The 14,309-nt window shown below is 47.4% G+C and overlaps 1 protein-coding gene across 4 annotated transcripts in view; it reads left to right on the plus strand.

Annotated features, from left to right (window-relative positions):
* The window catches only part of PDPR (pyruvate dehydrogenase phosphatase regulatory subunit), a 46,688-nt gene that overhangs the window by 22,980 nt on the left and 9,399 nt on the right, over window positions 1-14,309 (plus strand). For all 4 annotated transcript variants that reach the window (XM_055413147.2, XM_088830858.1, XM_055413150.2 and 1 more), the window contains exons 6-16: window positions 595-716; window positions 1,500-1,617; window positions 2,354-2,503; window positions 4,688-4,880; window positions 6,076-6,200; window positions 7,795-7,950; window positions 8,423-8,556; window positions 8,930-9,078; window positions 9,548-9,660; window positions 10,753-10,847; window positions 12,462-12,551. In XM_055413147.2, the coding sequence (XP_055269122.1) occupies window positions 595-716; window positions 1,500-1,617; window positions 2,354-2,503; window positions 4,688-4,880; window positions 6,076-6,200; window positions 7,795-7,950; window positions 8,423-8,556; window positions 8,930-9,078; window positions 9,548-9,660; window positions 10,753-10,847; window positions 12,462-12,551 (1,445 nt within the window). The remainder of the gene's footprint in view (window positions 1-594; window positions 717-1,499; window positions 1,618-2,353; window positions 2,504-4,687; window positions 4,881-6,075; window positions 6,201-7,794; window positions 7,951-8,422; window positions 8,557-8,929; window positions 9,079-9,547; window positions 9,661-10,752; window positions 10,848-12,461; window positions 12,552-14,309) is intronic.

Raw genomic sequence — 14,309 nt, forward strand, 5'->3', positions numbered from 1 at the left:
GTCCTGCTTAGAGCATTTTAGGTATAAGGGCCTTTTCCCTCCACAGGACTTGAGAATCTCCAAGGCTGGCACATGCCTTGCAGATTTAATGCACAGCTGGGGGTCACGTCCCGCGGTTGGAATGAACGAGTGGAAGGGTAATCTGTGATGTTGTCCACTCTGGATGAACTGGTTCGTGGTGTGGGTCGATCAGGATTGAGGAGGCCCTGTGGCACTGTTTCTCTCCTGCCCCTTTTGTGATTCCTGGATTTTTGTTTGGCTGTGCCATGCCCCTTGTGGGCCTTCGATTCCCAGCCGGTGGAACCTGGCCCCCTGCAGTGGAAGCGTAGACCCAAACCACCGGACCGCCAGGGAAGTCCCACGAGACCCGAAATGTGATTATGGACTTCAGTTGGTTTTTTCAGTTGGTCTGGTATTGTCAGTCTTGGGAAAGGCCCATTTCTACCATCTCAGGATGTGGTTCCAGGAGTGTTTTGGATTATAAAGTTAAAGCATGGACCTGGCCTTTTCAGTGTTTGTTGAGAAGCTGCTGCAAATGCCTGACTCTGAGACAGCAGATGAAAACTCCCCAACTCTGTGTTTACCTTGGGACAGGTGTTCAGATCTATGACCGGACAAGTATTCTTCATGTTATGGTCAAAAAAGGTCAAGTCACCGGTGTGGAGACAGATAAAGGACAGATCCAGTGCCAGTATTTTGTCAACTGTGCTGGTCAGGTAGGTTAGTAACAAGACCGGGTCACTGACTTTCTTATTTAACTTTTGTCTCCAGGATTTTGGGGTACAGAGGTAAAGCTAGTTCTCTGATGGACTAAGCAGGCGTCCAGGACACACTGTTTCTTCTGTGGCCAGGAAAACTGGGAATCCCCCCCTCCAAATGGGAAGCCTGCCCTCGCCCCTTGTATGGAAGCCGGGCGCCGTCCCCCTGCTCCCCGGCTGAGGGGCAGCCCTGCTCAGGGAGGCCCGGAGACTCAGCATGCACAGCACTCGGTCCGTGGTCGGGGCTGTGTGGTGGTTTGTGCCATCCCGCCACCCAGCAGACGAGCGTTGGGTGCCCCTGTGTCGGGAGCGTGGGTTCCGTGTCAGGACACTAAACCCTGCAGCTCTGAGGCAGACTGGTCCCTTGTCCCCACCCCCCCCCACAGTCTTAATGGCACCCGGGAGTACTTTCCACCACGTGGAGGTCTTCATGGTTGGTGTTTGGGGTTCGCAGTTGAGGCCCGGCGTTTTGTTCAAAGGGCCTGGCTCCCCACGAGCTTCTCTTCCGAGCTGGTGACTCTGTCTTCTCTGCTCAGAAAGCAGACTTCGTGGCTCACCCAGTACAGTGTTGGTCCCCTCCAAAAACGTTAGGAACTAAAGCTGGAAGTCGGCTTCCCCACAGCTGACGTGGGAGCGGGAGCGCCCAGGAGCCGCTTGAAATGACACTCATCTCAAGAGGCTGCCCTTGCTCACGTGTCTTTCTGTTCCTCTCCACCCACCCATCCCTCTGTCCGTCTGTAGTGGGCATACGAGCTGGGTCTGTGCAGCGAGGAGCCGGTGAGCATCCCGTTACATGCCTGCGAACACTTCTACCTTCTGACTCGCCCCTGGGAGACCCCTCTGCCGAGCAGCACACCAAGTGAGGACTTGCAGTTTGTTTTTACTCTTGTCTCCTCGTACCTGTTCCGTCCTCTGCCAAGAAAGGCTTTCTGCTGAGGACAGACTGTGCCCTGAAGAGTCTTTTCACTTCTGGAGCATGTTACAGGGCGGTGGACCCCGTTGTAGCTTGACTTGAATGTCTCTTTATGAAAGGATGGCCAAAGTGGGCATACCATTTGAGCAGTTTTGTTTCTTTGTTGGCAAGCTAACTGTACTTCCAGGCAGAGGTCTAAATTGCGCAAGTTTGGAGTGTAACCTAGAGTTGACATAATGCTACCCATTGTGGAGATGTCACAGGTGAGCTCTAAGCTCGGGCTGTTCAGTGACTCCTAGCACCGTAGGGAGGGTTCAATTCTACTTGGAGGTCTTCATCCCTAAAATGGACTCCACAGCCCCCTCTGTCAGGCTTTCATGTGGCATAGTGGCAGTTATGTGGTTTGATTCTGAGAACTAGTCAAAGATTCTAGGTAAGTGATTGGTATAGGGGTAATCTGAAAATGTCTCCACAATAAATCTGGAAGGAGCATCCTCACCCATGACCCGGAACAGCATTTTAAAGCTAATGATGCTTGTGTTTACTGAACGCTGCCTGGTTAATAAGGGCAATGCTAGGTGTTTTTGTTTAACTTCTTTTTCTGTCCATGTAGACAGCTGGCTTGCCTCTAAACCCTGTGTTTTATTCTGTTCCCCACCCCCTTGTCATTTTTCCCTCTCAGCTGTTGTAGATGCCGATGGAAGAATTTATATTCGGAACTGGCAGGGTGGCATCCTGTCAGGGGGCTTTGAGAAAAACCCAAAACCAATTTTCACTGAGGGCAAGAACCAGCTGGAGATTCAAAATCTGCAGGAAGACTGGGATCATTTTGGTATGTAAACTATATTTTAACATGAGTGCCTTATATTTGCCTAAGATGTTATACATTAAAGCCTTTTCAGGAACACAGGCACGTCTCGTTTTATTGTGCTTCGCAGATACTGAGTTTCTAATAAATTGAAGGTTTGTGGCAAACACTGCATTGAACAAGTCTGTGGCACCATTTTCCAACAGCATTTTGTGACTTTTGCATCTCTTGAATTTTGGTAATTACAGTACTGCTTCAAATTTCTTCACTGTTAGGTGTGTTATTGGATCTGTGATTTGTGGTCGGTGTGTTTCTTCAGTGATCTGTCTATTGTATTTATGATCTGTTGCATCAGTGGTCTATCTGTTGCAAAAGACAGGATTCGCTGAAGGTTCGGATAATAGCGTATTTTAGCAGTAAGGGTTTTTTTTTTACCTTTTTATAGTTGTAATAATATACTGAAGTCTGAGTGGAAATTGTGTTTAATGGCATTTTTGAGATAAAATTGATGTACACAATATACAAGTTTTCTGTGTACAAACAATACAGCAGTTCTCAATTTTTAAAGGTTATGCTCCATTGATAGTTGTGAAATACTGTATTGTGTGTGTACACTACATCCCTGCAGCTTCTTTATTTCATACATAGTGCTCTGAACCGCCTCCCCTTATCTCGCCCCTTCCCACTTCCCTTTCCCGCTGATAACCACAAGCCTGTATCCGTTTCTCTTCTGTTATATTCACTAGTTTCTTTTCTTTTTAGATTCCACATATAGGTGATAACATACAGTATTTGTCTTTCTCTGACTCATTTCACTAAACATAATACCTTTCAAGTCTGTCCGTGTTGTTGCAAGTAGCAAAAAAAAAATGTTTAATAGCTGAATAGCAGTCCACTGTATATATATCCCACATCTGTTGATGGACACATAGGTTACTTGTATATCTGGCCAAGTATTTTTTAGTTTACATTTTTTGCTATGTATATTGTTATTGTGTTTTTGCTTTTTTTGTTTTTGGTGTTCTTTTCCCCACAAGGCTTACATGATTTTAATTTCCTGACCAGCTATTGAACTCCATGCACACACCAGTGAAAGTGTGGGGTCCTAACCACTCAACTGCCAGGGAATATCCTGTCCATTGGTTTTTTAGACGTAATTCTATTGAACATATAATGCAATATAATTTTTGTATGCGCTGAGGGAACCAAAACATTCACAGAACTCACTGTGTTGCAGTACTCACTTTATTACAGTGGTCTGGAACCAAATCACGGTGTACCTGTGGTTCCTTATTTGACCTTTGTAACAATCCCATTTGGTTGTCCACAGAGCTTGTCTGGTCTGATACAGTTACTGGCAAGCCGATTCAGAGACCTACAATTAAAATCTTGGTTAATTTTGCCTTCTCATTTTTTTGCCTAAACTCATTTCTGAAATTTTAGGCTAGAAGGAAACCTACTTTTTTTTTTTGGAAACCTTGTTTTCATAGGACTTCATCTAAGATGGAAGAGAATTTGTAAAAGTGAAATTGTTAATATGTTCTTTTACTCAATTTTTAAATAATTTTAATTCATTTAATAGGCAATATAGTCATGTAATTCCAAATTCAACAGGTATGAAAGGGTCTGTCATGACGAGTGTCCTTTCTTCCACTTGAACTTAATTTTTTTTTCCCTTAATTTGGGGAAATTTCAGACTTTTACAAGTGAAGAGAATAACATACAGACGTTCCATGTCCCTGCCAGCCAGCTTCAGTCTGGCTTCATCTTGATCCCTCTCCCACTGGATCTTTCCCAGGTGATGGACTGACCTTAAAACAAGCTGAGGATCTGTCTTTTGCAGCTGTTAGAACATAGGAAAACACTGCCTTTTATTGCATATCTCTTTGGGGGCCTTTTAATTAAGAGCTTTTGTCCTACCACTGATGCCTGTTAAGATTTTATTTGGGGGCTACACACAGTATCTGCTCTTCCATAGTACCTTTCCTTTCTACAGAATATCTTACTCTGTTTTTATGACAAGAACTTTGTAGGGATGTACCATAATTCCACCAAGGCTTCTGCTTCTGATAGATGGCCCAGTTGGCTCTTCTCAGAAAACCTCCCCAAGACACTTTGGGAAAGAAGCAGGAGGCGAGGCGTGTAGGGGAAGGCAGTTTTGAGTTCCCTCAAGCTGAGGACCGGGTTTGGGTCTGTTGTGTCGCTCAGAGCCCCTGCTGAGTTCCCTGCTGCGTCGGATGCCACAGCTGGAGACTCTGGAGATCGTGAAGCTGGTGAACTGCCCCGAGACCCTCACCCCAGACATGAGGTGCATCATGGGGGAATCTCCCTCGGTGCGGGGCTACTTCGTCCTGGTGGGGATGAACTCCGCAGGCCTTTCGTTTGGTGGCGGAGCTGGAAAGTAAGTCCTTCCCACACAGACTCGGCTTTCTGGGCTTCCTCCTTTCTTCGTGTTCACATGGTCTGTGATGTACTTAGTCCAGCAGGTTTGTGGTAAGCGGACGACACGTGTCCGTAGAGAGCTGTCCCCGTGAAGGCTCTCGCCCCTTGTTGCGGGCACGTCACTGTACAGAATGTGTTTGGAGCCCCTCTTGTGGAGTTAGCCTGGGAACCAGTGGGATGTTCGTCTGTACTACTTCAGTCATAACAAATGTTGGTCCTTTGAATGTGTTTATCTGAGTTTGGAAGTAGTGATGGTGAGTGCAGTAGAAGATCATGCTCATCACCTAAGTTTTTATTTTAAAATTTGGTACTAACAAAAATAAAGCCAGTGTCAAAAGGACAGTAACATAAAATCCCACCTGTCTGAATACATAAGAGCAGTACCGTTCATAGAGACAGGCGTAGAGTGGTGGCTGATGGAGTGCGGGGGCGGTCTCTCTTTACTGGGTATAGTTAGGGAAGTGAAAAGAATTCTGGAGGTGAACGGTGGTGATCATTACAGACAGTGTGAAAACACTGCACATCCCTGATGTATGTACTTGTAAATGGTTAAGATGGTAAATTTCATATTGTCTGTATTTTACTACAATTTAAATTTTTTTTAAATTAACTGATCAGTAAGTATACTTGGGTGAATGGTAGAATGGCTCTAAAGACAGTTATGGATTAGAAGTTACCAAAAATGTTTGGAGCAAAGGTGATATGGCCATATAACTATATAACCTCCTGAGATGACTGTTTTACAGGGGAAAAAAATCAAAATGTATAGAGTACATTTGTATGTTTATTTTAGTCTTATTTCTTCATGCGTGTTTACTAAGTCACTTCAGTCATGTCTGATTCTGCAACTCTATAGCTGTAGCCCACCAGGCCCCTCTGTCCCTGGGATTTCATGGGCAAGAATACTGGAGTGGGTTGCCGTGCCCTAATACTTCCCAGGAAGTCTTAGCATTAGTGCTCATGTCCTCATGGTGGTCTTGTGAGAGCAGGAGATGGATCTCATTTGCTTCCTCCAGAAGTTAAGGAATTAGAGAATCACTCAGCCAGTCTTGACAAGACAGGGTCTTTCGATCCTATTGGTGCTTGAGTCCTAGTCCAGCGCTGAGAGTGTCACGGTGCTGAGAGGCCTGGCAACTTCCCCCCTCGCCCCGCAGGTACCTCGCTGAATGGATGGTGCACGGCTACCCCTCAGAAAACGTCTGGGAACTGGACCTGAAGCGGTTTGGAGCCCTCCAGAGCAGCCGAACCTTCCTGCGCCACCGTGTCATGGAGGTCATGCGTGAGTGCAGCTGCGTCCCCACTGCCCTCTCCACAGGCGTCTGACTGGCTTTGTCTCCACAGGGGCAGATGCTTCCTCAGTTCTTCAGCAGTCGCTTCAAGCTGGGCTTCTGGCGTTTGGCTGTTTCAGGCCTGTGTTGGGGGCACTGACATGTGTGAACTCTTTTGTTGAGTGTGTTGTACAGTACTTACCTCTGTGACCAGGAAGTGGACTGGGACGTACGGGGGTCACTCTTGTCAGACTCGCAGCAGCAGCTTCTTGAACATTCTTGTCTTTGCCTTTGTTTTCACTTTGCTGTGTCACAATGAATGCTCGCACTCCCTGCTTGGTCTTTGAGACCATGGTTTGTTTTCCAAGGCAGAGAATTTGTCAAGTTAGTCTCAAAGCATAAGTGACTCTCACTAACTCACCATATAGGAAACCACTTCTCATGTGAATACCAGACATGCATTCCTGCTTTCTCTCTGTTTTTGCTTCTGACCTTGTCTTGGCTTTTTATTTCCCAGTGAGCCCTTTAGAGATAGCTTTAAAAATATATAGTTTATTTATTTTTGGCTGTGCTGGGTGTTCGGCGCTGCATGCGGGCCTTTCTTGGTTATGGCAGGGAGGGCTGCTCTGCTGTGGTGCGCAGGCTTCTCGTTGCAGGGGCTTCCCTTTTTGCGGAGCACAGACTCCAGGCCACACCGGCTTCAGTGGTTGTGGTGCATTGGCTGGTAGCCGTATGTGTGACTGCCAAGATTTTTTATTTTCTGGGCAAATCGTAATGAAGCTTGAGTTTCTTGATGATACAGCACTTTTGGGGCCCTTCTCTGACTCTCATGAGTTGGAAGCTTCAGGCATGACAGAAAATGGGGAAGTGGAAGGTAGAACCTAAAGCCCAGAAGAGATCTGGACAGTTCAGAGAGGCCAGCACGGCTTGCTTCTGCCTCAGCGAAGTGCCTCTTGTTTGGCCTTGTGTGAAGTCCAGTCTTCTCTCTGGAAGAGACTAAAGATCATACTTTTTCTGGATATTTTTACTTACTACTGTTGCAGATTGGACATGAGGAGAAGTGAATTCTGCACCTACCTTTCTTATGTAAAAGTGTCAGTGGGACAAACTGTGCAAACTGTCAGGTTCCAGAGCCACCATGTCAAGTACGCTGTGTGCCCTTTTGCTTCAGAAATGGTTAAATACTAGGGCAAGTGTGTGACAGGCCTGAGACTCCAACCACACAGGCACTGGAAAGAAGTGTTTCACACTGTGTAACGTCCTGTGTCCTGTGTAGACGTGACCGTCATCTCTGCTGGGAGCTCAGCAAGGTTTAGAACTCTTTCTCCTATTGTTTCTACCTGCTAGTTTAAAAGTAATTATAAACAAAGATCTGGAGTCATGACGTGACTCACAGCTGTATAACTCTGTGGAGGGGCGACACCAGCTCTTAGAATGCAATCCTTTCTTCTGGAACATTCCTGTCATACTAGGTACTGTTGGGAAATTGGGCTACAGCAGCCTGGAAAGCATGCTCTTTTGAATGGAAGCAACTCTAGAGTCTCATGGATATGGGTGCTCAGCTCTGTGGCTTGGGCTCTCACGGCCTGCTCTTCCGTCTCCTAGCTCTGCTGTACGACCTGAAGGTTCCCCGTTGGGACTTCCAGACTGGAAGGCAGTTACGCACCTCTCCTCTCTATGACCGGCTGGACGCGCAGGGAGCCAGGTGGATGGAGAAACATGGATTCGAGAGGCCAAAGTACTTCGTGCCTCCAGACAAGGGTAAGAAGGCACGTTCTCATGTTTGTTCTTTTTGTCCTGAGAATATTCAACCTCGGTTTGGTTTGGTTTTACGTTACGGATTTTTGGCGGTGCCAGGTCTGTGCTGAGCAGGGGCTCTCAGCTGTGGCCCGCGGGGGCCGCTCTCCAGCTGTAGTGCAAGGTCTCGGTGCAGAGCACAAGCTCTAGGGCACGCGGGCTCCGGGAGTTGTGTGCACAAGTTTAGTTGCTCCATGGCGTGTGGGATCTTCCTGGGTCAGGCATCAAGCCTGTGTCCCCTTACTGACAGGCAGATTCTTAACCACTGGACCACTAGGGAAGTCCTAAACCTTATTTTTAAATCAGTTAGCTCGACTGTGTACCCAGGAGAATAAATAATAAAAACCAATTAAGCTTGATAGTCCTAAGCTATCAAGGAAACCACCAGGACAAATCCCTCCTTTTCCGTCTTCCTTGGGTTTTCTCTGTCCTATAGACCTCCTGGCCTTAGAGCAAAGCAAGACTTTCTACAAGCCAGACTGGTTTGAGATTGTGGAGTCCGAAGTCAAGTGCTGTAAGGAAGCCGTGTGTGTCATTGACATGTCCTCTTTCACAAAGTTTGAAATAACAGTAAGTATTTGAGAACCAAAAGAACAGACTTGGAAACATGCTTATTTATTATACACCTCTTGTTTTTCATCTGTCACTTCAAAACTGATTCTGTAAGAACTCGGGTATATTTTAGTGTATCAACTGAATTATAATATTTTCTGGAATTTTTAGCTCTTTGTTTCTGATTCTTTTTCTGCTTGCAGAGGCCCATTTGACACTAGAATCAGTAGCTAGCTTACCTGAGCTCCTTGCAGTGGAGTAAGTCTGCAAATATTGTTGAACAAGTACCAGCTAGTTGAATTTTCTCAGCAAGTGACCTTGCCCATCAGGCCACATTGCCAGCCAGAGGTTCTTACATCTGTTATTTCTGTTTCATTCCCTAACCCTACAGTCCACCGGGGATCAGGCCTTGGAAATTCTCCAATACCTCTTCTCCAACGACCTTGACGTGCCCGTGGGCCACATAGTGCACACCGGCATGCTCAATGAGCGTGGTGGGTACGAAAACGACTGCAGCATAGCCCGGCTGAGCAAACGCAGGTGAGCAGGCGCCGCCCCACTCCCTCCACACACGGGCCCTAGACTGCGTGCCCACTTTTGCAGGACACTGTTAACACTGAGAACAAAAATCATTTCATTAATGCATGGCCAGTTCATCAGCAGCGCCCGTGCATGCATGCGCACACACACACACCCCCCACCCCACCACGAGGAGGGGAAGAAAGGCACCAGATTATGTAAAAGCTAGTGTGGAAAATTAGTTACTCTACGTGGAGAAGGTGCCTTGTCTTCCGTTAGTGGCTGTGTGATTTCTTGGCACTAGCAGGACACCAGAAGCTTGCTGTATCCCGATGTGGTGTGTCCTAGAAGGATGTGCTCTTGGCCCTTCCTGAAAGTGAAGAGACCATTAGCCACATTCTGCCCATTGCTTTCACTCTAGCTGAGAACCCACTGCTTCCTGAACATTCTTCTGCTGCCTGGTTTTGATTACTTTTGGTCTCACTTTCAGTTTCTTCATGATTTCTCCAACCGACCAGCAGGTCCATTGTTGGGCTTGGCTTAAGAAGTACATGCCAGAAGACAGCAACCTGATTCTGGAGGACGTCACCTGGAAATACACTGGTAAGGGGCCCTCCAGGGTCAGAGCGGCCTCTGGGGTCAGCTGGCCCAGTGATCCAGGTTTGTCTTCTCCATTTGCCTTCTTCATATCTGATGTTCAGGAGTGTCAGAATTATCCTCTTGTAAGAGGCTCCTGGTCATAGCCAGTCGATCCCTAGCGCTTCCCCATGTGTTATAAGTGAAGTGTGGGATGAGTTATTGCTTCTCTGTGTTGTTACTGCTGTATCCCCTCCAGTCAGCATATCAGAGTGCAAATATTTGTTGAATTAACTAGTGACTCATTATTAAATTATTTTAATTCATTATGTAGGTATTGTTTTTGTCACAATTTCCTTAGTTTTTTTTAGTAATTTAGTACTTCTTAAGGATAGTTAACGTATTTCCTGATTATCTCCCCCTCAGCAGTCCTCTCAGGGGGCAGCCCTTTCTCTTCTGCCCCCTAATTCCAGCTTTAACCCCTCCCTGCTTCGCACTTAAAGGACCCTTGCCTCGCCTCCACCGGACCCTCAGTGTCAGGTCATCGTAGCAAATATGATGGCCTTCTTGCTACCAGATTGGAAAACTAGAAGTGTACGGAAGCCAGCTTGCTGTCCAGTCCATCTGAGGGTATCTGATGTGTGCTGCACTCAGCTGCTGTCACAGATCCCGGCTGGGGGCAGCTCTCCTCGGGGCTCTCCTGTTACTGCTTCGTGTCTGGGGCTTCTCCATCACGCAGCCACAGTGGGAAGAGCAGGGGAGCGGGACCCATGCGGGTATTCGGGGCCAGCCCTGGGACTGGGCTCCTGTCCTCTGGCCTCGTGCTCCCAGTCTCCCTGCAGAGGAGGCTGTAGAGGCTCATCTTCCTTTGTACCCAGGAAGAGGCCACAACTGGCCAGGCTCTCACAGGCCAGGAGTGAGTGGCAGCACTTAGCAGCCTTGTCAGGAGAAGTGTGTTTGCCAGAATCTAGGTGCATCCTAGCACTGCCTAAACACAGGACGGTTTTCATGGTCTTGCCACCCAGACCCGGCCATAGTGAGCAAGTCCAGAACAGACCTTCCCATTGGCTCGGCTGTTCACCCGGAGCAGCCAGACATGTCCTGTTCTTTCCCCATTAGCCCTCAACCTGATTGGTCCTCGAGCTGTGGACGTGCTGTCCGAGTTGTCCTATGCCCCTATGACTCCAGACCACTTCCCAAGTCTGTTTTGCAAGGTGAGTACTGGAAAACTTCTAGTTTTTAAATAAGCAGGGAATGTTCTTGTTTAGAGATGGGAATTACATGTTCTCATTATGGTGTTAACATCCACAGAGTGTGTTCTTATGTTCATTAAGCAAACAAAATGAGTATATTCCACTATTTTCCATTCTTTACAGTCTTCTTATTTGATAAACATTGATATCTTTAAAGTGGACCTAACTTTTCTCAATATCAGTTCTATATATTTATTGCTTTCTGTAAAAGTGAAAGTCGCTCAGTCGTGTCTGACTGTTTGCAACCCCATGGACCATACAGTCCAGGGAATTCTCCAGGCCAGAACACTGGAGTGGGTAGCCTTTGTCTTCTCCAGGGGGATCTTCCCAACCCAGGGATCGAACCCAGGTCTCCCACATTGCAGGCAGATTCCTTACCAGCTGAGCCACAAGGAAGCCCAAGAATACTGGAGTGGGTAGCCTATCCCTTCTCCAGGTGATCTTCCCAACCCAGGAATTGAACCGGGGTCTCCTGCATTCAGGCAGATTCTTTACCAACTGAGCTATCAGGGAAGCCCATTGCTTTCTGTAGCAGTGGATTACATTTTTATGTTGTAATATTATGACACTGATGCCAAAAAATGCCAGCCAAGGTCAGGTCCCTTCTCTCCATGGAGAGCTTCCTCTGTTCCACACACGAAGTAACTTCTGTGTGTGTGGCCCCTTCAGATAAGAAATGGCTAAGTGAATCCCTAAACAACATACATAGTTTTTTTCTTACACTTGGCGACTAGATCTGAGGGAAACAAAGTGCACCTGAGTGAAAGGAAGGACAGCTGAGCACTCCGGGAAGCGGCTGATGGAGAGGTCCACACAGACGGATGTTTTGGCAGCTGTCACAGGCAGCTCCGGGACAGTTACTGATGGGGTGCTCTTTGAAGTTCAGACTGAAGTCAGGTTCCTCTTCTCTGTGGCACAGTTAGAGCAGCAGAAAGCTCTGTTAGCTGTTGGCCGGCCCTATCAGAGCCCTTTCTTTGCTCTGAGGAGAGGCTTGCCCCATGCCCTTGGCCTGCAGCGCACTGCACCGACCTGCTCCCCATGGAGGCGGCCTGCTGGGGTCCGTCTGGGGCTCCCCACACCCCGCCACAGCGCGGTCGAGTCAGAGGCCCTTTGGATCACTGCTGCTGGAAACGTGTTCAGAACACGGGGAGCCCATTGTCTGCCCCCAGGTTAGCAGGTGAACCAGCGTCTTCTCTGGGGCAGGTGCCCAGGGCTGGGTCTGCCAGGTCCACCAGGGAATGTTTGCCTGTTCTTCATGGCTCCTGATGTCCTGACTAAAACTATAGCAGATCTTCAGCAGGACTTTGTGGACAGAAGTGTTTCCTGCTTGTCAAAGACTGCCTCCACTCCCCCAGCGGCTGGGCTGGCACTTCTGAGCTCGGCGTTGGGAGGCTGGGCTATGTGCCTAATGACCCCATTGCCTGGAAACAGACCATCGGGGAAGAAATTCCTTCATTCACATGTGTCTGTCTCCTCCAGGGTCAGACGCAGGGAGGGTGCAGAGCTAATGAGAGGGCTCCTGAGACCTTCATCCTCTGACACCTCCACGGTGACCCCCTCCCTTGGTCTCCACAGGAGATGAGCGTGGGCTACGCCAACGGGATCCGGGTGATGAGCATGACGCACACAGGCGAGCCGGGGTTCATGCTCTACATCCCCATAGAGGTGAGCACTGCGGGGAGGGGTGCGGAGGGCCCATTTGCTGGCCTTCCTTGCCGCGGCCGGCCGCGTGAGAGAGGGTGTGACATGTTTAGCTGAGTTGCATACTGTTTTCTCTAGGTCTAGAATATGCACGTGGTCTAAAATTAAACATCCCTAAAATGCGTTCAGCGCCACTGACCAGTTCTCACCAGCCACCACCAGTTATATAATTGTTAGTTTATATCACGTCAGAGTTTTGTCCGTGTGGAAGCACGTTCAAAGGCAGCTTCACAGCCCCCTTTTTAGAAACACAAGTGGAAGCATACTGCACTTCTTCATGTTGACTGTTTGACCGAATAGTTTCCAGATCTTGCCCGGCCAGGACCTAAGAAAGAGCTTCCTTTTCCGTTTTTCCTTCATTTTTTAATTAAAGTGCTACAGTATTCCATTATATGGTTGAATCATTTATTTTAAAAATATTTATTTGGCTGTGCTGGGTCTTCGTTGCAACATGTGGGATCTTCGGTGTTTGTTGCAGCACGTTCTCTGACCAGGGATGGAACCCAGGCCTCCTGCATTGGGAGTGCAAAGTCTTAGCCACTGGACCCCCAGGGAAAGCCCTGAGTCATAGTTTAACTAGTCTGCTATTAATAGACATTTACAGGGTTTCTCCTCCTTGGCTGTTATAAAAACTTCTGCAGTGTACAAGAGTCCCTTTTTCTTCTTTGCTTGTACCATTTCCGGGTTGTCACGCTTTGGGCCGATGGGTGCAAAGCAGTTTGTCAGTGCAGTTTTATGCAAGAGATCGAGCCGCTTTTCAAAACCTGGCTCCCTCTGAGTAAAAGCCTGTCCTCAGGCCCGCACTGCTCCGCCTGCCCTTCTTGCTGCTGCTCCTGATCTCCCCGTCTGCCTGCCTCTCGCTCCCGGGCCGTCACTCCCTGCTGGGCAAGTGTCTGCAGCCTCGGGGCCTTTCCACCTGCCCTCCGCTCTCCTTGGCAGTCTCCTCCATCATGCCAGGCTGAGGGCCACACCTGCTTCAAGTCTGCTCACACCTCACCTTCTTGATGAGACCTTCCTTAAAGCTGCAGCCACCAGCCCCCTCCTTCCTAGCCGCCTTCCCTGTTTTTCTTCAGGGTGCTTACCCATGTCTCTCAGAATATATATTTATTTTCTTTATTTCGTTCAACAGTTTACCTGTTTTAAATACGGGTTTGCTGAACGCAGGGTTATTTAACTTCTGTATCACCAGCACAGAGAAGCTTGGCACATAGTAAATGCTTAGTAAGTGCTGTATGAATGAATGTTCTGGCTCTATCTTTTGTCCATTTTTGTATTGAATTATTGGTCTTTTTACCCAATTTCTGTGAACCAGACGGTCCTTACTATTAAGTTGTAAATTTTTTTTCCATTTGTCTTGATTTGTTGTTGTTGTTGTTTTTACCGTGTAGAAGGGTTTTTTTAATTTTACTTTTTATTATGGAAAATGTTCCATGTGTTGCAAAAAAAAAATTATTTTTTTGGTAGGTGAATTGATCAACCTTTTGTGGCTTCCAAACTTTGATACATAGAAGGGGCTTCCCATCTCAGAGTTATAAAATTTTTCCACTTTTCTTCTGATGTTTTTAGGTTTTTTTATTTATAGTTTATGTTATTGCTCTTTATGGGTTTGTGGGGCTTTTTAAATATTTAAATGCGCCAACCTTTTGCACTGTCTCTTGGTACACTTTGTGAGCTGTGGATCAAACTATTTTTTCTAACATGGATGACCAGTTGGCGTGAGAT

Source organism: Moschus berezovskii, chromosome 22, assembly GCF_049115385.1.
Source record: "Moschus berezovskii isolate FMDL1 chromosome 22, NW_MosBer_1.0, whole genome shotgun sequence".
NCBI lineage: Eukaryota > Metazoa > Chordata > Mammalia > Artiodactyla > Moschidae > Moschus > Moschus berezovskii.